Source organism: Passer domesticus, chromosome 5 (assembly GCF_036417665.1).
Source record: "Passer domesticus isolate bPasDom1 chromosome 5, bPasDom1.hap1, whole genome shotgun sequence".
Taxonomy (NCBI): Eukaryota; Metazoa; Chordata; class Aves; order Passeriformes; family Passeridae; genus Passer; species Passer domesticus.
Window position 1 is genome coordinate 42,510,443 of NC_087478.1, and position 26,358 is coordinate 42,536,800.

At 40.0% G+C, this 26,358-nt stretch overlaps 1 protein-coding gene across 3 annotated transcripts; it reads left to right on the plus strand.

Annotated features, from left to right (window-relative positions):
- The first annotated feature begins 2,128 nt into the window (after positions 1-2,128).
- Positions 2,129-25,832, plus strand: NUDT4 (nudix hydrolase 4). 3 transcript variants are annotated; one of them, XM_064419731.1, is made up of 5 exons: positions 2,129-2,543; positions 16,030-16,140; positions 21,703-21,747; positions 24,248-24,335; positions 25,341-25,832. In XM_064419731.1, the coding sequence occupies exons 1-5, from the start codon at positions 2,445-2,447 to the stop codon at positions 25,541-25,543; spliced, it is 546 nt and encodes a 181-aa protein (XP_064275801.1). In that variant the 5' UTR covers positions 2,129-2,444; the 3' UTR covers positions 25,544-25,832. The 3 variants fall into 3 exon arrangements, with proteins under 3 accessions (XP_064275801.1, XP_064275802.1, XP_064275803.1); XM_064419732.1 differs by having other exon boundaries at positions 2,139-2,543; positions 24,251-24,335; XM_064419733.1 differs by lacking the exon at positions 2,129-2,543 and adding an exon at positions 3,081-3,103.
- Positions 25,833-26,358: the final 526 nt, after the last annotated feature.

Below are 26,358 nucleotides of genomic sequence, written 5' to 3' on the forward strand. Positions count from 1 at the left end.
CACAGAGCTCTGCCTGCCAGCCCTTACCTCTGCAATAGGTGACAAGGAAACCACGAGTTTCACAACAGATAGATTTGTGTGTTGTGTTCTGATTTGGCAGTCAAATGTTTTGTTTGTTTTTGGGGGGTGGGAGGGGTAAGCTGTACAGAAGTGGAAAACCTGGCCTAAGGTCATCTGATCTTTGGACAGTGCTCTCATTAAGTATAAATCCTATTTCTGAACCTCCTCCAATTCCATGACAGATGAAGTCTCCCAAACAAACAAAACCAAAAACAACAACAAAAAGTTAATTCAGAAAGATCCATGCGGAAGACTAAAAATGGGTTTGTATTGAAAGGTAAACCCTGAAACACTAGCTCAAGGAACCACCCAAACCAAAACAAGTTCTACCCTGGTCTGTTTTAAAAAGCAAAAGAATGTTGGTTTTTGTTTGTTTTTTTTTGCTTTATGCATTTGATAAATGACATCTACCTGGTTTATAGAGATGTAAGATGTGTCTTTCAAACTACATGAGAATTCAGCAGACTACACAACACTCCCTGCTCTGTATCATGGATGAATTTATGAATACAAGCATCAAAACCATTCCTCAGTATTCTCAAAGCCTTCCAATATTAACCTGGTAACCTTTGAACTAAAAATTTCAGATACTAATTAGGTATTGGTCCTTCCCTCATATTAAAAACAAACAAAAAAACCAAAACAAAACCAAAAAACCAACTTATAAGAATTTATCCTGACTGGAGAGCCATTAAATTGCTAAAAACATGTGTAGCCTGAGGCCTGACTGGTAACAAGCAGCAATAAATGAGACCTGGAACTGCACTGAATGAGCAGAAAAGGAAGAAACCTTATCTGCCAGTCCATTTGCTAAGCGGCAAAAGTGGCAAATTGGCAGAAGCCTTCTTAAACATATGTTTATACAAGTAACTAATGTGGAAAAGCAAATGAAATATGGAGTTTCTTAATCTCTGTGTGTTTGACTATACGGCTTATTATAACTTTGGCAAAATAATATAACTCATTACAATTGTGCTTTCTTTCCTTCAGCTTTCATGGTCCTGAAGCGTGACGTTGCACTGATTCATTGCACTTAGTTCATTTTCTGAAGTGAAGGTCTAAATTTCACTAAGAACCAGAGCAATCAGTGATGACAATCCAATCTCCTTTCAATGCATGCCATAAACAGCACATAAAAAGTCTGACTTGTTACAGATCAACAAAACTGTTAAAAAAATAATACTAGGATGAAAAAAATAGGTGTTCTGGACCAGCAAGAAACAAGCAGAACACAAGTTTAAAGCACATTGGTCCACCCTAGCAGCACAAGAGAGCCTGCTAAACAGCAAAAAGGCTCAGATGAAGGAAAAAGTTTATGGGATACCTGAGATGGGAAATTTTTACAATCATGCCACTAAAATAAGGACACACTACCTTCTGTCTGCCAACACGGCTGAGTAATCTTTCATGCACAAGCACTGAATGCATTGATGACTGCTTGCAGTTGACAGCAACCCGGGACATTGAAACGAGTGGCATTTTCTAGTTTGCCTTTGGATGGGTTTTGTGAGTAGTTTGGGGTATTTTTATGACAGTGGTCCGATGATAATAAAAGTATGGAGCTAGTAGACTTCTTTCTAACCTACTGGCACCATTGGGGGGCCTTTTGTCTATCCTGAGCTCGCAAATAATAAAACACAAAAGGAACAAAACCAGCCTGATCTGCCCGCAGCCCAGCCTGCATAGAGCACGTTTTCCAAAACCAAGTAATTTCCAAAAGGGGTTAGCTCACACTGCCAAAGCCACACTCCCATTACGGCGCTCGAGCCATGTGCGTACCCCATGTACCGCGCAGGGAAAGCCGCCCCGCCTCGCACACCTACGCGGGCTCGGTGCCACGGCGGCTGCCGGCACAGACCGCAGCGCCCCCGCGCCCCGCCGGGCACCGGGCACCGGGCACCGGCCCAGCGGCCCTGGAGCGGCGCCTGCGCGGGGCCCTGCGGGGCGGGCGCGCTGCCCCGGGCCCTCAGAGCGCCCGCCCCGCCCCGCCCCGCGGCGCCCATGGCTCCCGCCGCGACCGGCGCTTCGCCTCCGCCCCCCGCGGCCCGCCCCGCCCGGCGCCTGCGCGGAGCGCGCGGCGCGCGCAGGAATGCGCGTTACGGTTAAATAGTGGGGGCGCAGGGGCGGCCGCCGCGGGCGGGCGGCGGTGGCTCGGGGCGCCGGGAGAGGCTCCATGGCGCGGCGCAGCTCCCGGGGCGGCGGCACCAGCGGCAGAGGCGGCGCGGCGCTGTTGTGACAGCGGCTGGGACTGGCCTTCCTCCAGCCCCGCTCCCGAGCGGGGGCCCCGCGCCGGTGTCCCAGGGGCGCGGCGGCGGCGCTCACAGAGAGGAGCCGTGGCGGCGGCGGCAGCGGCGGCCGGGGGCAGCCCGCGTGTCACCGCCTCTATGATGAAATTCAAGCCGAACCAGACGCGGACGTACGACCGGGAGGGCTACAAGAAGCGGGCGGCGTGCCTGTGCTTCCGCAGCGAGCGGGAGGACGAGGTGAGCCCGCCGAGCACGTGGGGCGGGGGGCGCCGGGCCCGGCCCGGCCCGGGTTCGCGTTCCGCCGGCCCCGCCGCTGCCGCATCCCTTTGTCTGGCCGCGGGGCGCGGGCGCCTCCCGAGGGACGCCCCCAGCGCGCACGGCCGCGCCGGGGCTCCCGCCGCGCCGAGGGCCGGCAGGGGCGGCACGGCGGGGCCGCGCGGGTGCCGGCCGGCCGGGGCCGGTGGCGGGCGGCCCCCGGGCCGTGCCGGTCCGGTCCGAGCGGGGCCGGGGGCGGGGCGGGCGCGCCTCTCGCCCACCATCTTGGGGCGGCGGGGTGCGCGCCCACGTGCGCGGCGCCGCCTTTGTGCGCGGCCCCGGCGCCCCTCGGCGGGGACGGGGAGAGCGGGGAGGGGGAGAGCGGGCTCTCCGGGCGGGGCGGGATGGGCCGGGACACCGGCTGCAACGCCAGGGTTATCTCCTGTGTGCCCGTGACACGCGGAAAACCGGTTAATGTATAATGGCGCGTGGAGGGCAGGGCTGGTGTGTCATCCTGAAGGCGAGCCTCCTGCCCCGCTTGGGTGCGATAAAAAAGCCTGGGCTTGGAACACCTGGTTTTCCCACGGAAAGAGTAAAATGGGGCTTAGAAATGTTTTGTGAACGAGCTCGCGAGCGGCTGAGTTGTTGCTGCGGCTCTGGTTGTAGCGGGTAGCGCTCCCCCGGAATTTCATGTTGCAGCAGAGTCGGGAGGTGGCAACAAAGTTGTCCCGTGTTCCGAGCCAAGGTCAATGGCACTGCCCGTTATCTGGGAGCTCGGCTGATGGCTTCATTGCACAATGCCTTTTTAGATGGTCTCGGGCTGGAAGCGTACCCTTTTGAGATTTCTGTTTTCTTTCTCTTGTCTAGTAGCCATGAAATAACTATAAAGGTTAGGGTTTTGCGGTTTTTCCTGCCTTTATCTATGTGCTGGAAGATGCTGGTGCCCTTCCCAAGCTGTCAGTACAACGAATGTCTTCCTTAAGCATCTACTAAGTAAATATAATGCAGTGGGAAGAGGCCTGATCTCAAAATACAGGCACTTGGGTTTAAGCAAAAAAAAATATTTCCTTTGTGGTATAAATATAACCTTGGGACCATGCTAATTAGTTTTTACTAGTACGAGGGAGAAAGGCACCCAGAAGAAATCTTGCAAGGTCTCATTATGGGTTACAGCTTTTCTTTAGTCTCTGGCACTCCAACACACATCACCATTTATGCGACTTTAATATTAATTTTTGGATGCTACTCCAGCTCAGACTTATTTGGAGTTGGAACAGCTGAGCCACTGTAACAGCTTTTTGCACCTATTGTAGTTGAAAATTCATGGCTAGGGTCACCTTTGTCAGTGATTTCTGTTCATTCTTCATTTCCTGATACAACTTCTTGTCATTCTCTTTCAGTCTTGCATCCAATGAGATCACTGGCTGCTTCGGAATATTGTTTGTGTGTAATAAAATCCTTTGAGGCCAGGGAGGATAGCAGCAGCTTTGCTGGGCTGTGTAAGAAATAGACAATATGTAATACCCATACTGACCATTATTTCACTGCAGTTCTGTGTATGTTCTGGATGGAGTACTTGTATTGCTGGCATGAGGCTGGGCCTTGGCATCAGTGCAGGTAGACATACTTGTGGATGAAGTGAATGGGAGAACATCAGATCAGATTTAGGACATAGATTATATGTGTGGAAACAGTTAAAATTGCTTTCTGACAAGTTATTTCCAGGAAAGCAGTGCCAACAGCTTGAACTTGCTTAGGAGCTGTATCCCAAGTGCCAGCTTCCTCTGTATCAGTACAGAATCTATTCCTTAGAAGTTTGATGCCTAACTAACTTGAATCATCAGCCATGTTCCCCAAACTGGGTGTTTGAGGCTTGCTTCTGTCTTCTTGAACACTGTTGTCCAGGTAGTTTCTGTGTTGGTCTATTCCATGTACATGTCTTCAGTGTTTCTTTTCTAAGTCTCTAGAGAATGCACCATCAATTTTCAGCTGCATCTCCAGAGTGTTTAAGTGTGGTGTAACTTCTGGAGGAAAGAAATACAAGGGTGGTACCTGAATGGGTGGAGGAGAAGGGAACAGGAGACTCCTGCAGAAGTTATTGGGAGGTGGGGATGCAGGGGAACTACAGGATAGAACAGTTCTCATAGTTATTTTGACTTATAGGATAAGCAAAGAGTTGCTTGACATTGAAGTTGAGAAAATAGAAACAACAGCTGAAAACAACTTTTAGCAATACATTTCATCTTAGGAGTCTTAAAATTAAGCAAGAAATCCAAGTCTCAACCTGTCTGCAAGACTAGATTTGGTCTATTTTTCATCTGATTAGGTTCTACCTGGCGGAATGAGTGCCTATAGCAATCCTGTGATACAATTCTTAGAATTAACCTTTCTTTCTACTTCCATTCTGACTGTCCAAAAGGCTTGTCCCTAGCCAGTTATAGCTGAGCTTAAGCTTTTTTTTTTCTCCTTTCTTGCACTTAGGAATGACTGCTCTCTACAGATATGTCAAAAAACTTTCTTAGCATTTTTTATGAACTTCAAGTCTTAAATCATCTTCTCTTGAAAACAGTTTTCTCTTTTGGTCATCATAGTAGCTTTTACATCTCCTTCCATTTGCCAAATGTATTTTTTAATGTGGGTGACACTTGTGGGTGCTTTAGATGGGATCATGCTGTGCTGTGTAAAAAGTTGCTGACACTTCTCTAGCTATACCAGAAGAAATGTTGTAATAGGACCCATCTCTACCATGACTGTAAAGCTGTTGTATAGTCATCTTGTGTTTCCTGGTGATGTCTAAGTCTCTTATTTGTTGACAGCTCATGAACTCTAAACTTGTACCAGAAATTCACAGCAGTGTTCTCACCTGAAGGTGATCCTTCTTCTGCAACTTCATGTGATGTCCCCTGTTGATATCATGACTTCTGGATGCTGCCTCTTGACTAAAGACTTAGGCATGTTCAGTAACAGCTTTTTGTGCCCATTGACAAACATTGGGCAAGTCACTAAAACATTTAATATCTCTGTTGTTCATCTAGCAAAATCTGCTTGTTATGGCTTCCTGGTCGATTTCTTATCCAAACTGCCTTGTTGGTGTTGATGTTACAGCTGAGTTTATGCACAGTGAAGTAACATGTCAATGGAAAAAGACTGGTCAAACCCATCCCTTACACTTCATTATACATCTGTTTGTTTTATTATTATTACACAACTGTTTACATTGAGTTAGTTTGCTTCTTTATTTCTCAACTTGAAACATAGGTGTGCTGTAGAATATTGCTGAGGTGAAATTCAGTCTGGTGGTTCCTGCATGCATTCTGAAATGCAGACACCAAACTCCTATTACCCGGCTCCAGCACCCTGTCCAGTTAGACTTACTGCTGGGCTTGCCACTCCTGCTGCCAGGCTTAAAATTGTTGAGTCAGTTCTGCTGAGTGTTACAGGCTGCAAACTGGGCTTCCCTGCAGCCCTGCAACCTGTCCAAAGCTGCTGCTTTGAGAGCTGATACTGCCACTGAAAACCTGTACCCGAGATGACTGCTGGTTGTTCAGCTGCACCGCTCTGAAAATCCGTGTTTCTTCTTCAAGTGCCTCCACGCAGACCAATTTAGTGCTATACAGCCCATTTTGGTTTAGATTTTGTTTCCTTCATGCTGTCATAATGTATGATTTAAAAAGAAAAAAATCCTTTAAAGAGGAGGAAACCCAAATGGCCAAGTAAAGTGTCCAGTAGCTTTTGGGTGTTAAAGGAGGTGGTTTCTTAGATACTGTCAATAAAGTGTTGCCTGTTTTGGTCTTACTGCTGTCATTTGGGCTGAAGAGAGAGCAAGATGGCTGGATATGAGCTGAAGTGCTGGTTCCTTTTGTTCTGTAAGGAAATAAAACAGTAATTGCAGGGACTGTCTGCCCTTTGAAAGAAAAACCATCCTGGAAATGAAGCAGGAGAAATCTCATTTAAAAAATAAAACAAGGCTGTGTGGGCATGCAGTGCATGGGGGGGTGCAGCTTTTTGCTTTGAACAAACAAGAAGCTGGTAGGTGTGTGCAGAAGGCTGATGGCATTCAGCAGCCAGGGATGGGCTGGCAGAATTGCCTGGGAGGAAATGCAAGTTTGTCTTGAGCAGCTAGGAGTGGATGGCAGCTTTAGAATAAGCCTGCAGGAGAGCCCTCTTGGCTTCCACAGGTTGGGGTTGTTCATGCAGTCAGTGTTCTGCAAACAGTAATTTTAGATAAAAATCCTCCTGTCTTAGGGTCTGTGAAGGTATGCAAGAAGATTCTTACTTTTCAATGCATTGAACAAGGCAAGCTTTTAAAGCAGCAGGAGAAAATAGTAATAAACATAATTTTTGTAGCAATTTGAGTAACTGAAATAATTTTTAAACCTAATTTAATTTTTTTCTATCATCTACATCTTATAAAAATTAATGAGCAGTTATATTTAAGTATCTTGAATATAAACTTTTGAGTGCATTCTAATTACTTTGGCATCTGTAACAGTGCTTTATGTAATCAAATATGGTACTGAAAGCCCTAGTTTAGTGTTCAGTCAGCAGTTGCTAGTAGCAGACCTAAAATAGTTTCAGATGCAAAAAAAAGTTTCAAGCTTTTCAATTTTTAATTTTGCATTTGTTGTTTTGCCTTGTACATGAGATGAAAACGGGAGGGTTTTTTTTTTTTAATATTGAGACAGTAGTGAGGAAAAATGTATTGTTACACACCTACAGGAAATGTAGAATTTTTTTTGTCCCTCTGTAGCAGGGCATACACTTGCATTTCAACTATTTATCTTGTTCTTGAGTTAAAAGTTATAAGCTCCTAGTGTTATAGCTCCTTTCTGGTCTGATTTAATAACTTCATTTATTTGCTTGTAGAATGTCAAGATAGATTAAGCATGGGTTTCTTGTATCTTGTTATGGTGGTCATAGTTTAATAATTTTTAAAATAGTGTTCCTTAGTTTTGTACAGATGTTGCTTTATATTGGCACTGATTTTATTAAGGAAAAAAGCAAAATGTTATTTTTATGTGCATTGGTTTAAATGGTCTGAAAGCCAGAAGGACCTTTTGTTATGCAATCTGATCCATAAACCAGGGCCCAGAAGTATCACCTGGCTACCCTGGCAAAATGGAGTGTTCGAGGAATTATTTAAATAAACTTGCAGAGTCATGAAAAATACTCCATACTTGAGATGGGATTTTTCATTTGGTTTCTTTATCATAACTTCAGTGTAGAGCACTCAGGTGTAAACACAAATAATTTGTGGTTTCAGATAACTTGGGGTATGACCATGGCTCCTTATTCAAGGCTGGCACGGTCTCCATAGTGGTGTGGGTTACCTGCCTTGCATTATGGTGGTCTGTTGGAATATAGACATATTTTAAATGCCAGAGAACATACATTTCACTATGGGCTTCAAGCACACTGTGGCTTTTATTTTCTCTGTTTCATGCCCCTGCCCTGCTAATGGACAGGAAGAGTAATTAGCATAGGATGATTGCTGCCTTAGCTTTTCCTCAGCATTTTCTTGACACCTGGACATCAACCAGAACAATCTCGGCTAGTGTCGGGGGGCTGGAACCACCAGATTATCTTTAAAGATCCCTCCCACCCCAGAGCATTCTGTGAATCTATGATCTGCATGCTGTGGAAAAGGATACAGCTTGAAAAATCAAGACCTATAAACAGCTTCAAAAATGGTTCTTTATGATGTGTCTACAGAGGCAGTGTTTGCTTATAGTGTTTTCCCTGCAGGCTCATGTGGAGTTAAAGCTTGTGTTAATGTTAAGAAAAATTGAATGTTAGGTTGCTGTGGTATGATTTATGTCAGGTAACCAACTCTGGATGCAAGACACTGGTGTTTATTATGTCCACAGAAAAGCAGCTTTCTGCAGGCATGGCATATGCACCTTGTTTTCGTGCTGGAATATTTTTTCACAAATTCCAACTGCTTGCCAGCAGTGGAAGCCTGCAGGTTTAGTGAGGCTGTGGGAATTCAACTGTCTACCATGGCAGAAATCTTCAGTCTTCACTCATAAGTCTTCAGATACTGACATCAGTTAATAATTAGTTGCTTTTTTTTTTTTAAATTTTGAAACCTCAATTATTTTTTTTCCTATACCTATAGTATCACTTGCCTATGCCATATGGATATGTTTAATGGGGTTGATAGTTGCTCAAAGAGGGCTGGGCTGAGGAGAGAAGGAAATATGGCTATACTTGTATAACATCAGGCTAAGATGTCCTGTAACAAAGCACTTTTTGCCCTGTTTTTAATATGCTGTCTTTTTGAGCTAGTTATATTTCTGTTAAGATACTTGAAAAAAAACGTCCTTTTAGCTTACTTGCACCGTCCTAAGTTTACTTATGGTTTAAACTGGTGGCAAAGTTTCTATTTGAATTGCTTCAGTGAGGCTCAAAACTTCCAAGTTACTGTGAAATAGCATAGTGGCAGACTTCTTCACAAATACACGAATATCACAGCTAGATATATATATATCTGCCTATATACACACATATATGCATTCTTATCTCTAGCTAGAGTTTGTAGGCATGTTTTTTAAAACATCTTCTGTAAATGTGTGAGTTCACAGACTATAGGTTGATGTGTATTTTTTCCAGTCTTATTTGTAGAACTCTTGAAAAGCTTACTTTAATTCGGTGGCTTTTTGACTTAGTGCTTTTAAGCGCTTCCGTGAAACCAGTGCTACAAATGTAAACACTTTATAACAAATTTTTGTCTTCAAAGATGTATCTCAAAGATAGAGAAGGCTAAAAGGTAACTGGTACTTGTCAAGAAATAACCTTGTCAAATCTTTACCTGCAGCTGAACACCTCTCAAAGACTTGGAGCTCTTGTTTCTGACAAGCTCTTGGAAGCCGATCCCTTAGTCAAACAGATTATGTTGCTGAGTAACCAGTAAAGCCCAGTTCTCCTGCTCAAGATTAGAACGTGGTTTCAAGTTAAAAAGAAATGGCAGCAATATTAATTTAGCTCTTCCCCTGCTACCTGAAATTGTGGTTTCTCCCCTGGGCTGCATTAGCAAGCAGGAGGGAGGAAGGTTGTTATGTATGGTGGATTGGGGAACTGGCTCAGTGTCAGAAGTAAAACTCATGCTCAGTAAAAAGTAAAACTTTTTATAGGCACTTGTGAGATGTTTCTTGTTTATTTGCAGGTTTGGTTTTTTTTCAGGATCTGCTTTTGTCATATGTCTGGGTGCAAGATCTGCACCCTTCATCTCACTGTGAGACCTGTCACATCTGTTTTTCCAAAGCATGCTAAGGCTTAGGGGTGGAAATGGAATGCTACAGGTGACTTGAGTCACTTCTTGTGAGGAAATGTGTTCTGACTGGCATGCCACAGTAGTACAGTGCTGTTCTATTCCTGCTATGAACATTTCAGCCAAAGAACAAAGTGAAGTATGTTAAATAGCCAGAGGAAGACACTAAAATTCTGTGTCACTATAGCATGTTAGCCAGATACTTAAATTGAATAGGAAATAAATTTTTTAAAATATTACAGCTATAATTGCAAGTGAAAAGCAAAACTTCTTCTGAAAAAAGCTGACATGTCTCTCCTTATTGCCATATAGCCTGAAAGTTAGAAGGTCTCAAAGGAAAAATAGTTTCCAGATCTAATTCTGGAGTATTATATAATTATACCCATATTTCTTTACCATTCATCTTCAGAATGGGAGAAAAGTAGCACTGACTGATATCCAGGTGCTGTGTTGCTGCTTTGAAAAGTGATATTCATGTAAAGTTGGGAGGACATTTCAGACTTAATATATTGTGTAGACAGAACCTAGTTTCCTGAGATGCATTCAAGATTTGTGCTCAAATTAATGAGTGTTAGAATTAATGTGCTGCTAGTTAGCCTTTCCTCTGCTGTTGTTCTAGCTCCTGTTCAGTGAGGCTAAATCATCTTTTAGAACCTCTGTCATAGCTGTGGACTGCTTTTCAGTCTGTGGTCTTTAAAGTGCTTTACTAGAGGCTCTTGAATTGGTACAGGCTTACTTTGGAAGGTTGCAGTGGTGCCTTTCTGCCCCAGTTTGTGCAGCACTGCCCCTTGAATAGCTGTGTCCTGATGGCTGTTGTGTGTGCAGGCTGGACAGAGCTTTTGTGGGAATCTACTTTTCATCCAGATCAGCTTCCTAAACTCATTATCCAAGTGTTGGGGGGAAAGTAAAGGTGTTGCAGTCTTGACTTGAATTAGCTCTTATAATGCTGTCCAGTGTGATCCTACCGTTTTGTTATTACTTTACAATAACTTTGGGCATGTTATTTCCCCATGTTTCAAAAATAAAGTAATTTTAAAAATTATTGCAGTAACCAATGAGGACTATAAGCAGTCACTCTCCTGAGAATCTTTTCAGGAAGTCAAATGTTCCTTACTAAATGCTGCCTGTGTAGCATTGCTATGGCAAGGTTTAAAGCTGCATTTTCCAACCTCATTGCCAAAAGGCAATTGCATTCTAGGACAAGAATACCATATTAACCTATAGGGGAACTGCAAAACTGTTTCAGAACTACTAAAATGAGGCAGTGATTCTTAAAATAGGAAAAAAGTGTTAGATAAAGGAAATCTCTTAACTGCAGTAGCAGGTTGACATATGCTCTCTGAGATGTGTGCTTTTGCCTAAAAATTTATAGAGTTAATTTTGCAAATACGATCCAGTGTTTGTACGAGATGCTTTTCCTTGCTTCTCAATAGTGTTCCTCTGTTAGAGCATTCAAAGTTGTTCCCTAGTGCTTTTAAGGAAGCTCCTGAGGTGAAAACAATTGGAAGTTGAAAATGTTAGGGAATAAAAAAGTGCTTACTGTTTGTATTCTTGCCTGAGCATCAGCTTATGACTGGTTTTAAAAAAATCATAGGGCTTGACTTACCCTTTTGGCTGTATTAGGATTAAACCATCTTTCTGGCTCTTTCAGGTGCTTGTAACCTTAGCAGACCAACCATGTAGGCTGAGTTTCCATATTGAGTGTGTTAAATTGTATTCACCTCCATCAGAGTGGATCCTGTCTTTGTTCTCAAAGAAGGCTTGGATGTCTTAGCCTCTTAATGTTTCTGATAGCTATGAAAATATGCAATACATCTAACAGCATTTGACACTGTTTTGTACCTGAGAGGTATCTTTTAATGCCTTAATGATCTTTTCTATACTCTGAGCAGTTTAAATCTTCTGAAATGATTTGCGTATACTCACCTTTGTAGAGTTTGGGAGCTGAATCCTTTGTCTTCCTCACACCTATCTTCTGAACAGTACACCTGGGCAGTGTGATGTTCTTTGCAGCTGAGTCACAAATGCTCAGAATGCTCAGCAGTCTTTTGGGAGTGAGGGACTGATTCCTTTTCTCTTGGACATTGCTTCTTTTAACTACCAGCTTTGCTATAAAGAAGGGCAGATTTGGCTATCTCCTTCAGGTAATTCAAATATCGAGTTGGACACATACTGGAGTAGTGGGAGCCATGAAGACAGGGTGTGCAGTGGGAAAGACAGGAATAGATGGAATTAGGCAGGGAATAGAGACCTTAAAGACATCTGATGACAAATAATTATTGTAAAATTGGAATGACATATTTTCAGTTTCAAGTTCGGAATTGCTTTGTTTTGAAATCTAAAAAATCCAGCTGAGGGGTTTGCTCTAGCTAATTTAAGCTTTATCCTTGTTTTTTTAATATAAATTGATTTGAATACAATTATTTTGTTAAGGTATAATGTCCTTTAGTTAAGAAAGATAGAAAGCAATTATATAAACTTAAACAATTTTCTACCTCTCTAGTGCTTAATATGAAAAAAGTATCAAGTTGAATAGCATGTGGTTATAATTTGTATTACTCTGAGCTGTTGCCATTTTGGTCTTCTGCAATACAGGGCTACTAAATGTTTAATGAGTGGTTTTGACTTGAGAACGCTAAAAAGGCCAAAACTTCAGCACCTTTAGAAATTTTCAGTTGTTTGTCTGCAAGCTTAGCATTTATAGTGACCAAGTCCCATGATGCCACCTGCCCTGTAATAACCTTTTTGGTTAACCATATTACGGTTATGTGTATTGATAGGTGCTTATTACAAGCAGGCTGGCTAGCAGTTTCTCCTCCTCACTACACTCAAAGGTCATGTCTATTCCTGGACTTGGAAGTGAGGTGAAACTTGGCTGGTAACACTTAATGGAAGAATTTTTCCTTTGTTTCCTCTTAGCTGAACTTTGCAGCTGTACTTCTTCACCTGGCAGCATTACAGTATCTTTACCTTAGTCTTTGGAATAAGATAAGCTCAGCTGTATAACTAGACAAGCAGATTGCACTGCAGTACTCTGTACCTTTTTTGAACAAGAGTTATCAGCAGTAAGTCTTAGTCAGAGACATGAGAAAGGCGGTGATCACTAGCAAGTAATGCAACTCAAATCTTAGTCCTTTTTCTGAATCTGGGGATACAGGACAGAGATTTCTTTGCATAGGAAGTATTTTTGCTTTTTTTCTTCTGAGCCTAATGGGGTTTTGATGTAAAATTTGTTGTGCATAAGTCAGAAAAAATACAGGTGTGTGAGATTCTGCAGTCTTTTCCAGTAGACTATTGTAATCTGCTTGACCATGAGCCTCCTCAGAAAAGACTGGATTGTCCAGGCAGCCTAGGTCATATTTCTCCAAGTTTGATTATCTTCTACTAAGGGAAAGTGAATTGCTGCATTTTTGCTGCTGATTTTTGCACCTCTCTTGGCATGTGAGTGCAGTGTCAACCAATCACAGCTTTTTGGTGTCTTCATAGTTAGGTCACGTTTTTATTTACAGCCTCGTCATTTAGTACTGGGGGATGTATCTTCTGGCCACTTATACAGATGGAAATACCTCAAAACTACATAGAATGAAAAACAACATACAGAAAACAACAAAAACATGGAAGACTGATTGATGCTATACTGAAAAACTCTGTGGAATGCTTTTCAGCCTTACCACACAATCCTGCAACTGCTAGCTATCAGATCTTGTTGTTTGTGGAATCTGGTTAACACAGAGTACGTTTTTGATAGCATTACATGAGGATGGATGCCTCATGCCTTAGTGACTTCATGTGTTAATGGTAAAAAAAAAATTGTGCATTTGAGGATCTCAGGGATGTATCTTAGTGTGGTCCCTTGGATTCAGTCTGTAAAAGTAGTGGGATCACAGGAGAATAAAGCATAGAGGGAAAGATGTTTGAGAAAATGCTTCAGTTCCAGGCTTAGAGGTTTGGATGGTTGCTAAAATGAATTCCCAGACTGTAACACTTGGGAGTTTATTGTATATGTAGCTGTAAAGCCTATCTACAAGAGTTGATGTATTTTAATGTTGATTACTTGCTAGATGTATTTGTTTCTGCTTTTTAAAAGGGTAATTTAAAGCTAATATATGTACAAACCCAGTTTAATAGTCTATTGATCAGATTAGCAGTAGTCAACTACTATATATAAAGGCATTAAAAAATCCTGGCTTTACACTACACTGCCAGAATGAGCAACCTGATTTATCCTATAGTAGTAATTAAGAGTTTTGTTTAGCCTTAACTAAGCAATGAATGCTGATTTTAAATTGTTCTACCAAGCTGGGAATGATTTAATGATAATCATCCTTTTGTTTATTATTGTTGCTAGCTTTCACATGACTGGATTGAGTGCTAGTTTCATCAGCAGAAAATTGTTTACTGCTTATATCTGGAACTCAGAAGTTAATTCATAACTTGATTTTTACAACTGTTTTTAAGCACTGCTTAAAGTGGTTCTTTGTAGTGATATAGGTGCTCCACCTAAGTGTTCAAAAACATTTTCTAAAATTACTTTTAGTAGACCTGTGTACGCTCTGAATCTTTTGTTAATGTCAAAGGACCCTAGGAAACCAAAACCTTTGGCTGTAAAAATCAAGTTGAGATGCATTTATGTCTAACCTTATTGCTTCTGCTGAATATTCTTAGTTTTTTAGGTAGCTGAGTAAAATGCTTGAATTGACTGAAAGCGTGAACGTTTAGATCAGATGCTAAGAATGCTTCTGTACTAAATGATGTCTCTGCTGTATTCCTTAGCATAGGAAAAAGCTTTGGAGAAATTAGTCCTACCCTAAAGGATTCTCCACTGTACTAATCTTGACTGCACATAAGATAAACATCACAAGACAGTATTTGTCAGATAAGGCTCTTCCAGGTGCACCTCAGTATGCACACATATCATTGCATTCACAAAGCATGCAGTCATCTGAATTACACTCCCAGTTCCTGTAGGTGAACCTACAACCTATTTCCATGAGTGCCAAAGGGACATAGTATAAGTGGTAATCATCTCCCTGTTACTGTCATCAGAGAGTCATTTTCCTATTTAAGCCAACAGGGGGTAGGTTTGAAGTCCATAAAGGTGAGGGCTGGGACGGTCACTTCAGTTGTCTGGCACCAGTTAAAACTATAACCTTTAGACTTGAGGTTCTTGTTCTAGTCTTTTAATTACTTTTCAAGATTTGAGCATTGACCCTGCCCTTTTACTCCCCACAGTTGTCCTTTGACTTCAGGGTAGGGTTTATGTAAGTAATGCTTAGAATTGGAAGTCTTTTACTACACAGATGACTGAGTATGTCTTGGTAACTGGGACTTGTCTCAAATATAAGTTAAACTGCTTATTTTCAAGTAGTCCTGAATCAAGGTCTTATCTTCATAAACTTCTACTGCAAAATTACTCCAAATACAAGGTATCATAGTTTGTTGGACAGGTAGCTAACATCTGCTCTGCTCTGAATATTATGAAGTGCAGGTCCTATAGACAGGGAGTTTAAAATTGGTGTGTATCAATGGCAGAACCAGGTTAGAGTCAAATTAAGTGAAATTGACGTGTATTGGGAAAAACGTTAAATTTAGAAATCAATGTGTTGTGCTTTTTTCCTCTTACATAAATGTTTAAAAGAAACCAAATTGGACAAGGGCCAATGAAGTAATCTTGCTGTATTTTAGTTATGCAATAGTGTAAGCATATCATACTAACATAACACTTCAGTAACTAAAAAGAAGCTTGTTTCTGACTAAAAATTAGAAATATTTTCAAAGGTCTATTTTTAGCTAGAAGATGCCATTCCAGAAGAATTAGTTTAACTTCTCTGTGATGAAAATGTCTTAATTTTCATACTTTGCCATCTATATGATTTGAAGACTTAGTTGGAAAATACTGTTATTAGATTTTTGTTGTATGCCTTCACATTATTCTGTATTTTCCACATTGTGTCTAAGCATCCAATGAAAGCATTTGTACAAAGAGATGGCAATGACATTGTCTTGACTTAGTTTTATAAAACAGATTGGATGTTGACTGTTTTCCTCTTTTTCCAACTCCTGCTTGCCTGTCATGTTTTCTTTCTGAAGTCTGTAATCCATCTGGCTAGGTGAATAAGTGCATTGCTGGAAAATCAGATAGTAGTGAGATTCCTGACTTGTGAGCTGTATTTAACAGTCACTTGCAATTATTTCTAGGTGCTGTTGGTGAGCAGTAGCCGGTACCCAGATCAGTGGATTGTACCAGGTGGAGGAATGGAACCAGAGGAAGAGCCAGGGGGAGCAGCCGTGAGAGAGGTGTATGAAGAGGTAACAAACACAAAACAAAGCAAAAAGCCAGCTGATCTGTGCTGCTGTTGTCTTCAGATGGGAACCAAGAAGGAAGAGAGAACTGCCTCCTTTATCCAGTACTTGACTGTGACCTTTGTGGTTATGAAATTCAGAGAACTGCAGTTCTGTGTGTTAGAATTGGGTATAGTGTGGTGAGGTGAACTAATCAACTTAGCTGCTTCTTTCATTTCATAGCTAAATTTCTGCCTGCCTTTACAAACAAGTACTGGAAGTAGAACTGTGACTTTATGCCAAATGACATGTAATAGTAATGCAACATTTCTGTGTTTGTGAAGAAAATGTTTGACTTGCAGCTCTTTCAGAACAGAGTGAAGGTAAACTAACCATTAACATGCAGCTGCATAAGAACAAGAAATCAACAGACCTTTGAGGGCATTTCAAACTAAACAGATTAGAAGCTGATTTATCTGAGCAGCTGAGAATTCATACATTTATGGCTGCTTATCTATAAAGAAAGCACCATGGTTATAGTCTGCCTTCCTATCTCTGCCCCTATGACTAGGCAGAACAGAGCTTTCAGTCATGATGAATTCATGCAGTTTCCCTATACTACAACACTTTAATTTCAAATTCAGAATTCTGGGGTTTCATTTGCTGTTTATTTTTCCTAGGAAAGTTGTGAAAAATATTAAGTTTTTCTTTAATATCTAACAGCCATGTCTAAACCAAATAAAACTGCAAGAAATATCAAAATATCATACTTTTAAATAGAAGGTATAAGATTTTTCATAAATTGGATGGATTCTGGTAAGTGAGTGAATTACAGGATTTCTACTAGACCTAACCAGTTTTCTCATCCCATTTTGCTATTCCCAAAACACACTGATATTGTTGCTGATTAGTGTGTGTAATAATTTTTTCTATTAGCTATGCTGCTGGAGGAGCTCATTTTGACCCACACAAGACATACTCAGCCACAGGGTACAGTCCATTTGAAAGGAGCAAAGAGTTTGGATTCTAGCAATGAGTCAGCAAAGATTTAGGCTTCCAAGCAGTAGTGACACCTCTAGGGAAAGTCTTGTCCTCCCACTGTCACAAGTTCATGGGTAGGATTAAAAAGCCCAGTCTTCTGCTCAGTGTTCTTAGGAATGCTGGTAATTTTAATTGCTGATCTTTAATTAGAGTATAGTCCAAGGTGAAGGATAGTAAAGTCTCATCTCCATTTTCAATTAGAACTGTAGCTATATGTTTGGGGTTTTTTTCTTTGGTGGTAAAGAATGGACGGTCTTGAAGGGACTATGCTTTTTATGGTGTTTTGGAGTACAATATTAAGTTCCAGCCATGTTCAGCTTTGAGCTGTGCTTGCAAATGCATGAAGAGTTTTCACAGACTAGGGGCTTTAATAAGCAAAAATAATTTAGTTCCAGTTGTTCTCCCTCAGAATTCATGGGGTGTGATAGCTTGTATAGCTGATCAGACTTAGAACATCATACCTTTAAAGTAAAATATCTTTCAGCTACTGGCTAAGTCTTACATGCTTCCATGAGATTGCCAAGTGCCATTTTTAAAGAAAAGAGAATGGTATTTAGGGGTTTGAGCCATGGAAATTCATACTGACCTTTCTAAAGGTAAATGTCCTTTCTATTTTTATACTAAGGTCAATGTCACCTGGCAGGCTGGTTACAGTACAGTGAACTGTTAAGAGTTTTGTGAATGAATAAACTTCAAAGAAAGCACAGTAGTGCTGGTTTGAAATGTTTCTTCAGTATTGGGTCATGCACAAACTAAGCATGACTCAGTATTTCTATTAAGTTATTAAAATGGATAAATTCATAGTGGGAATTATAATGGCATTCCTTAATGGTAGAAGTGTTGATAGCCCACTGGCTTTAAATAGCCTCACTTCAACACCAACAGTGTTTAGAATGTTAACTTAGAATTATTACAGAAGATCTTTGTAATCAAATGTACATGCATGGCAGTTTTTTCATAGTCTGCCTGTGTACGTGTCATGGAGGGTTCTGTTTGTGTTAGTGATAATGATTTTTGCCTCTACTGAATATTTAGTGTTTTATTTAAGATTGTCTGACATTTCACAGGTTATTGGAAATTGACAGTTGCCTTAATTATTTAGATGACATAAACTTTTACAAACCTGCAAGTAGAATACCAAAATGAAGTTACAGAATAAAGCAATCCCAGAAAGGTATTGAACCTCATCTAAATGAGGAGCTACTCCATTAATGAATTTGGAGCTTTGTCTTTAATTGCATAGCATGAAAGAGTAAAATAAGTTGTCTGCACATGCACTGTTCAAAGAAAAATTATACAAATGAGTGGCAAGCCAGTGATGCCCAGCCTTGTAAATGGAGATGTTCTGTGAACTGTGAACTGCTCCCTTTTCTGGCTCCATCTCACAAAAAAGAGACTCTTGCTTTGTTTGTTTTAGTGTATTGAAAGGCCTATGAGAAAATATGCAGTTCCCCTCAGCCCTGTGCAGATATAGTTTCTGAGAAGAAGAGGGTGATCCTGAAGATTAATTTGCTGCAACTGTGAAAATGGCAGTAATATCATCTAAGACTTCTCACAGGAAATAAGAGGAATTAGCTCCAATGAGCATCTAATATTTGAAAAATGACTGGGTGCTACAGACTAGAACTAGTTAGACACTGCAGAAATAAATAAAGCCCACTCTCAGCTGACAGGTGAGGGCAGATGTAGTCAAGCATTTTGTTTTATAAAAGTATGCAAAAACTTTTATAGAGGATAGGAGTAGTCTTGCCACCATCCCTTCAGAAGTGTAGCCAATAAAATGGCTACAATACTGTCCTACAAATGCCAGAGTTAAAAATAACTGAAATCTTTCAGATCTTAAGCAACTTTCTGCCCTGGTAGGCTGTTAGCTTAGAAATGGAACTGCAGCATGACTCTGGCTCCATCTACAGGAGACAGGCAAGCCTGAGCTCCTCTGAAACTGCAGTACCTCTCCAGCTCAACAGGAGTGACCTCTGGGCCACACTGATTATGGCATGAAGCGGAAAATTTTCTCTCTTGAAGCTGGATTTAGACTAATGCTAAAATATATGCATAAGATTCAGATCTGAGGTCCTATTTGCAGAGTACTGACTTCCTTGGAGAATTGTTCTGGGGAAGTATAGCACTTAATTCAGCAGCTTGTCTGTCAGAAGAAAAGCCTGAAAAATCCCAGCTTTCTCCCAAAGTTTGGATGGCCTTACACACTTACAGAAGCCTATAGGATTCTGTTTACTTGAAGAACCATATCTTAACAGCCATGGGTACGTAAAAGCCAAAGGAAGAATTATGTTTTATGTGAGAGGCAAAATGTCTAGAATTTAACCAGTGCATTGGATTAGATTACCATTGGGAAAGGGGGAGCTGCTTTTGATGTTCTGGGGATAAAGCTGAAGTATTTCTTGGTCCTCTAGCACTTAAATTTGACACATTTTGAAGTACATTATGAAAAGAACTTGAAGGAAATATTCCCTGTTAGTAAGAGCACTTAAAAGATCACTGTCAAATTCAAGGTACTTCTTCAACTATGAAGATTATTCAGTTGAATATTATTTTCAGGAAAAAAAATCACAAGCCTTTGAATTACTACCTTTTTGCACTTTTGAGTGTAGAGGTTTTCAAAATACACTGCTGTCTGCAGGTGTGATGCTACATTTTTGAAACATGTCTAGTTGAGTAAAAAGTAATGAGATATCACTTATAGTAATCACATTTATGTAGCAACATCTGGTTGCACCAAAGCTTCACTTCAAGCTTTGGGGAGTTTTTACACGTGATCTAATGGAGTGCTTCTAATAGTTTCATTCAGAATTACTTAGCTAAGTTTAAACCATTGATTTGCTTGGAGAGAGAAAAGAGAAAGTGTTAAGTAAATTCCACTTAGAGTAGCATTGACAAATTCACATTGTGACTATGGTGACAAAATTTCTCTATGAAAGCTATTCAGTATCAGTAAACCTAGCTGGTCATGGTGGAGTTGCCACATGTTAAATATTACTTGTCAGACTCTAGCTTGAAGTGACACTGTAATGCTGACAAAATTAGGACTGATCAGTGAAATAATTTCTTCAGCATGCTGCTTTTCATAAATAAGTGCTTTTTCATTACCCAGTATAAAGCACAAGCAATCTTTAGTGCCTGTTGTGGCATAGCTTACTCTTTCAGCCCAAAATAAGGGCCTGTCACTTTCCTAATTAATGTGCTGCTTAATCACCTATCTATCAGGTCCAGTTGTGTATTTTGGCTTTATGAGCTCTAACAGGTACCTTGGCCATCACAGCAGACAAACAGAATATTGTATATAGTTTTGCATTAACTTTTGCTCTAGCTCTTGTTCTAGATAAGCAAAATGCCTTGATAATTTTGCAGGGGCTGTGATTGGGCTTCCTTCATCAAAATGGCTTAATAAATAACACCAGCCGTCTGCTTTCTTTAAAAAGACAGTCACAGAAAACATTCACTTGTAAGACTTTGACTGGACTTATGGCTAAAGCCTGTCAGAGTTACTCATTAAAATGTAATGAAGATCCATATGGTCCTTTATATAAATCCATAAGACATCAATAACTGTCTTTGGCTAAAGCTGGAAGCAAAGACTGAAAACTAGAAAATGTCATCTTAGCACTAAGAAGCCCTATTTTAAATATTGGTTATATAACAAGACAAAAACAATCTAAAGACTGTCTGCCAGTACACAACATATGTCTTTATGTGTCAGTCATATGGACTGAGTTTTGTTTAGAATTAATGGATGATCATAAGTGATGTCCCTTGGAAGAGGCATTATCTATTACTTTTGGAAAACCAAACCTTAGAGTCTTAGTAGAAAGTAATGACCACCTTATCTGAATTGATAAAAATCACAAAGCATAGGCTGATACAGGGATTATTTTAAAATACTGGAGTAAAACTCTGAATTGAAAGCCTTTTGTAATCATACTAACTAGAAGAAGAGTTCAAAACTGCAGGGAATTGGGGATATAAATTTGGGGTTTATATTACATGACAAAAGCTACTTTTGTATGAAAACCAACACATGAAGTCATTATGCTGCAAGGTCCATGCAATGACCTACAGTTTAATTTATTATTCTATTTTAAAAACTTGCACTTAAATTTCTTTGCAAAATAGCACTGGAGTTTGAATGATTGCATCTTTAGATTAATTCTAATACTACTTGAAATTCTCCTGTCCTTTCCACTTTCCTGGATTATTTCAGTATTGGGTATGATTTATCTATTTAATAAAATCCAGTGCAGTAAAAATGTGGTAAGTAATACAGTATTTTGGCCTGGATGGAAACCTTGAAAGATTTATGGATTCTTTGATCCACTCATTAGGACAAGCTTTTGTACTCTAATACTCATAAAGAGTCTAAAACCAGAATCTCTAAAATTAATGCAGCACTATCTAATTAAAACTTAAAACTCTTTACTTAAATAACCCTAATAAGGAGGAGTATGGTAATGTAGGATGATGGCACAGATGCTTTATATTTTTTTTTTAATTAATACCAAATGCTAACACTTTTTTCTGTTTGTTTTGTAGGCTGGAGTAAAGGGAAAGCTAGGCAGACTTCTTGGGATATTTGAGGTGAGCTATTTCCTTTGAGTTCTAAAAGCAATGGTTGGTTTGTGAAAACTGATAAGCTGCAACATCAGACTTAAGTTCATAAGTATTACCTGCCTATAATTTTGCAGTGTTGCTGGATCTTCTACATTAGACAGGACTTTAGGTGTTACATGATCTGTGAAGATTTGAATAGGAAGAGTTCCAAGTACTTATACCAGTTTCACAGAATATTCTCAGTTGGAAGGGACCCCCAAAGATCACCAAGTCCAACTTTAAAGTGAGTGTCTTGTACAGGGATCAAGCCCATCACCGTGGTGTTATCCAGCACCAAGCTCTCACCAGCTGAGCTAATCTCAGGTCATTTTGGACTTTTGCTGAAAAGGTTAAATTAGTACTTGGACAATATCTAGATGGAAAAAAAGAGAAAAAAAAAATCCCTAAAAAACAAATCATTCATAGAGTTAGGATTTCTGAACCATTACACCAGCCTTTTTTGAGCCACTCTTTTGACTTTTCCTCCCTGGTTAGATTTTGCTGAAATAATTTGTCAACTTTCACACGTGTAAATTGATGATATGAAGTCTCATTATGGCTTTAATTCACTAAAAAAAGGCCAAGGCTTTGGACAACAGATACAGCAAACCTTTAGCAAACTATGTAGTTCAAAACATCTCTTTGATGATATAAACATCAGACTCTGAACTACTAACAGTGCAAGGACACATGCTAGCTACAACTCTATTTTAGTCCTGCTCACGTTCTAGACAAGAGCAGACTGTAGTTTTAATAGTCTTCAGCTCCTAATACATCCAGTGTTACTATGTTGTGCTGTATATTGTCTCAGTTAGGTACAAATCTTCACCCAGCTTTTACAGGCAGTGTATTCCTGAGAGGGATTTCCTGTGTGAAGTATTCCTTAGTCATGTGTCCCAGTGTGTGAAGCATGGAAGCCATGACACAATTGGAGAAGCTCCTGAAGCTTTGTAGTTAGTACTACTCACATTTTTCTGGTATGTTTTGGGTTTGAGATGAACTGGATGGTCCCACACATCAAAAACTTGGCTGTGTTTTCACTCTGCTGGTCAGTCTACAAAAGTATTCTCCATTTCCCAGCTCAGACCAAAAAACTCAAGATAATCTATCATATTTTTGGCTTAAGACAGGGCTGCAAAGCATGATGATTCCTTGGTAGTTCAGGTATATGTTCTTCTGAAGCCATTTACACCAGCTAGATCAGAAGAGAGAAAAATTGGTGTTGTGTCACATTTCTAGGTTACTTCTAACTTAAATCAAGGCCCTACTTTAATATCTCAACAGGCCCCCACAAACTGTTGTTGGTACCAGTGAGGGGGCCACACCTTGTGACCTGGGGATGGAACTAAGACAAGATGGAAATAAATGCTGCTGCTGAGTCCTCTTATTCTGGAACTACAGCCAGAAAGGATATGTGTTATAAATATATGTATCTCACTTAATGGTGATACTGACAAAGAACTCCTGGAGAATTTTTATTTCCTAGTAATGCACAACAGTTCAAAAGTATATTAAGCTTGTGAAACACAGTTTAGTGGAAAAGGTTATTTGCACAAGAACACAGCCATCTGTTAGGGGAGCTAGGCCATAGCATCTTAGTTCTTAACATAGCTGTAATTGTAGATGGTCCTGGTTTTATTAGGAGTTCAGCTCTTCTCCAAGGGGAAGGATGGTTTAATTGGTTGGGTAGCACCTCAAACACTGCCACTGGCCTGCTTTGGAGTAGCAGGGAGTAATGTCTCTGCCGATCTCAGTGGACTGGCTGCAGCATAGTGGCTGCAGCATAGTGGCCTTGCCCTGAGCAGATAGCTGTCAGCTCTGTGTTTAACCTGCCCTGTGCAAAACACTTGCCTTTGAAACAGCTGGTGAGTGTTGCCATCATGGCCAACCTGCTGAATGAGCAGATCTAATGGTTTTTGCATTTGGCGTGACTGAAAGCATAAGATATTTCATTTGCCTCGCTCACAGAGTGAAATTTTACAGCCAGCATTGTGTAGGTGACATGGCCACATGATGCAGTGATTCCATCTTGCAAAAACTTTTTGGGTGTTTTTTAAATGACCTTTTGTCCAGGAAATGCATTGTGAAAACAGTTTTAGCAAATGTGGAGTGCTGTGGTAATTTACAACATATGTAAAAGATAAGTACTAGTACTTATCTAGGGCAGTACTAGTGGACAACTGCTAATATTTAGCTGGATGACCAAGAACATACTTTGGCCAGAATTTCACAATCTTCAAAATTGTTTGTATTGTCTTTGGTTTGGTTCAGTGTTTTTTAGTCTAGTAAAAGAGAACAGCTGTTTCAAATAAAACTTTTGTTTTCCCATCATTTTGGGTCTCATCAGTACAGATGTTTGTTTAGTGAAAATAAAAGCCAGGCTTGCTGGCAACTATGCTTTAGAGGTAAGTAATTTCTGATCTTGTAGTTGTGGTAAGTCTGTGAGTTATTTAGATGAGAATTTAAACTTGTATTTCTAATATTCAAGCAGAACCAGGATCGGAAGCATAGGACGTATGTTTATGTTCTTACTGTGACGGAAATCCTGGAAGACTGGGAAGATTCAGTTAATATAGGTAAATTAATTCTCTGTCCTTATGTGCTACACTTCAAAATGTCGTGAGCAAACTCTTTTCATTTTTCGGAAGCAGTTTGTGTAATTCGGAGGAATGCTAATTCTGTTCTTGAAAAAGTCAAGGAATGCTGTTCTTGCACACTTTAATACATAACTAGAGTTGCTTCCAACATAGTGTTACTCTTATTCTTAGAATACTCTAATTACTATAACATTATCACAGAACAAATATTGTAACTTTTAAAGGCCAAATACTATACTGCCAAATTGTTTTTCCATAAAAAGTAGAATGTTTTACTGTCTGATACTCTAGGGTATTTTTGAAAATGTCTTTGATCCTAAGTAAGTGGTTTCTGTATGTTCAAGCACAGTACTTGTAATGCTGTAAAACCATTGAATTTTTAACAAGACCATCATTGATCTTGCTTGTATGTATTTTCAGAGACTTTGAATTTTAAAGGACTAACTTGTAAAAAGTAAGATGATCTTAAGCTGATCTTAGTAAAGTCTTGAAACTTACATCAAATGTAAGTTTTAAAACTTACAGCTAACCTGAGTAACTCCACATATGGATGCACTTGGAGACTGAGTATGGAACATGGCTTTTGAAATCAGACTAAGCCATTCTCACACATGCATGTTCAGTGTAAAGATTGGTTTTCTGCTGGCATGACCATGTAGGATGGCAGCATCAAATCATTTCAATAACATCACACTTTCCTCTAATGAGCAGATGTGGCTTTTGGAGCATATAAAGAATCACAGGAGTTTCTGTCCAGTATCTGCTTCAAGAGAGTTACCTGGAAGGCTTTATTATGAGTTGCATTTCAGTTAGCTTGAGTGACTCTCTTGTGTTAATCAATTCTTTCAAGGTCTTCTCATTCGCTCTTTTGCCTGACAACTTCGACTTCCAAAGAACTGAGAAAAAGTTAATAACTAGATAGCAACCAATAGTGCTGTTAACATTTTATAACTCTGTTCTTTCTTGTGGATTGTACTCATTCAGGAAGGAAAAGAGAATGGTTCAAAGTAGAAGATGCAATCAAGGTCCTTCAGTGTCACAAGCCGGTTCATGCAGAATACTTGGAAAAACTGAAACTGAGCTGTTCACCCACTAATGGAAACTCTGTGGTTCCCCCTCTTCCAGATAATAACTCCTTATATGTCACTTCTGCACAGACTTCTGGGTTGCCCTCTACTGTGAGATAAGCATTTGGATTACCTTTTTATTTGTGTCATCACAACAGGAGACATCTGTGATCACATGTAGGCATCTGTATAACTGTCAGTTCTAAGTGAAATATGTGAATGTGTCATAATGTCAAATTTATTTGAACATGTTTTTCTTTTAACAATGTAAAGTAGTATTTCAGCAAACCAAAGCCATATAGGGATTTTTTAAAAATGCCTTAATAGGCCATTAAAAAAAAAACTTGACTATATAAATTTATAAATTTACATATCTGCTAAAATAAAATATGCATCTCAGTGGTGTTCAGCTTATTTAAAATTTGTGAGTTCTAGTCAGTAGTTAAAGCTTGAGCAAATAGTCTTATACTAAACTCCTATTTGGTATCCACAGATGAAGTGCTAAGACCTTAAGCTGGCAGCATTTGGGTAAATGGATGTGTTGAAGGCAGAGGTGCATAAGGGTGATACAATAAAGCACCAAACCACATTCAGCCTGTAAGGAGCAAAGGATACCAACACAAAGCACTGCTTGCCTCAGTTATCCAAAAGGTTGCTTTGTCCTATGCAATCTTCATATAACATAAAACTCTAGGGCAAGAACAAGAACTTTGTCTTGCAGCTACCAAAACTATCCACTAGACTGTAGTTTCATCACTTGGTCAGCTGGTGAACTGTCAGAAGATTTGTGTGAAAAGCATTGTAGATCTTTCTTCCCCCCTTTTTTTTCCTTTTAGCCTTGATACATGTTTTGTTCATGGTGTGATTACACTGCAGGTTCCAGAAAGTTCTTTCTTCAATTAGAAACATCTCATGTGGTGTTCCTGCAATCTGCT

Coding starts and splice junctions, on each gene's coding strand:
- NUDT4 (XM_064419731.1), top strand. CDS start 2,445: ATGATGAAATTCAAGCCGAACCAGACGCGGACGTACGACCGGGAGGGC. Junction 2,544..16,029: donor GCAGCGAGCGGGAGGACGAG/GTGAGCCCGCCG, acceptor AATTATTTCTAG/GTGCTGTTGGTGAGCAGTAG. Junction 21,748..24,247: donor GACTTCTTGGGATATTTGAG/GTGAGCTATTTC, acceptor CTAATATTCAAG/CAGAACCAGGATCGGAAGCA.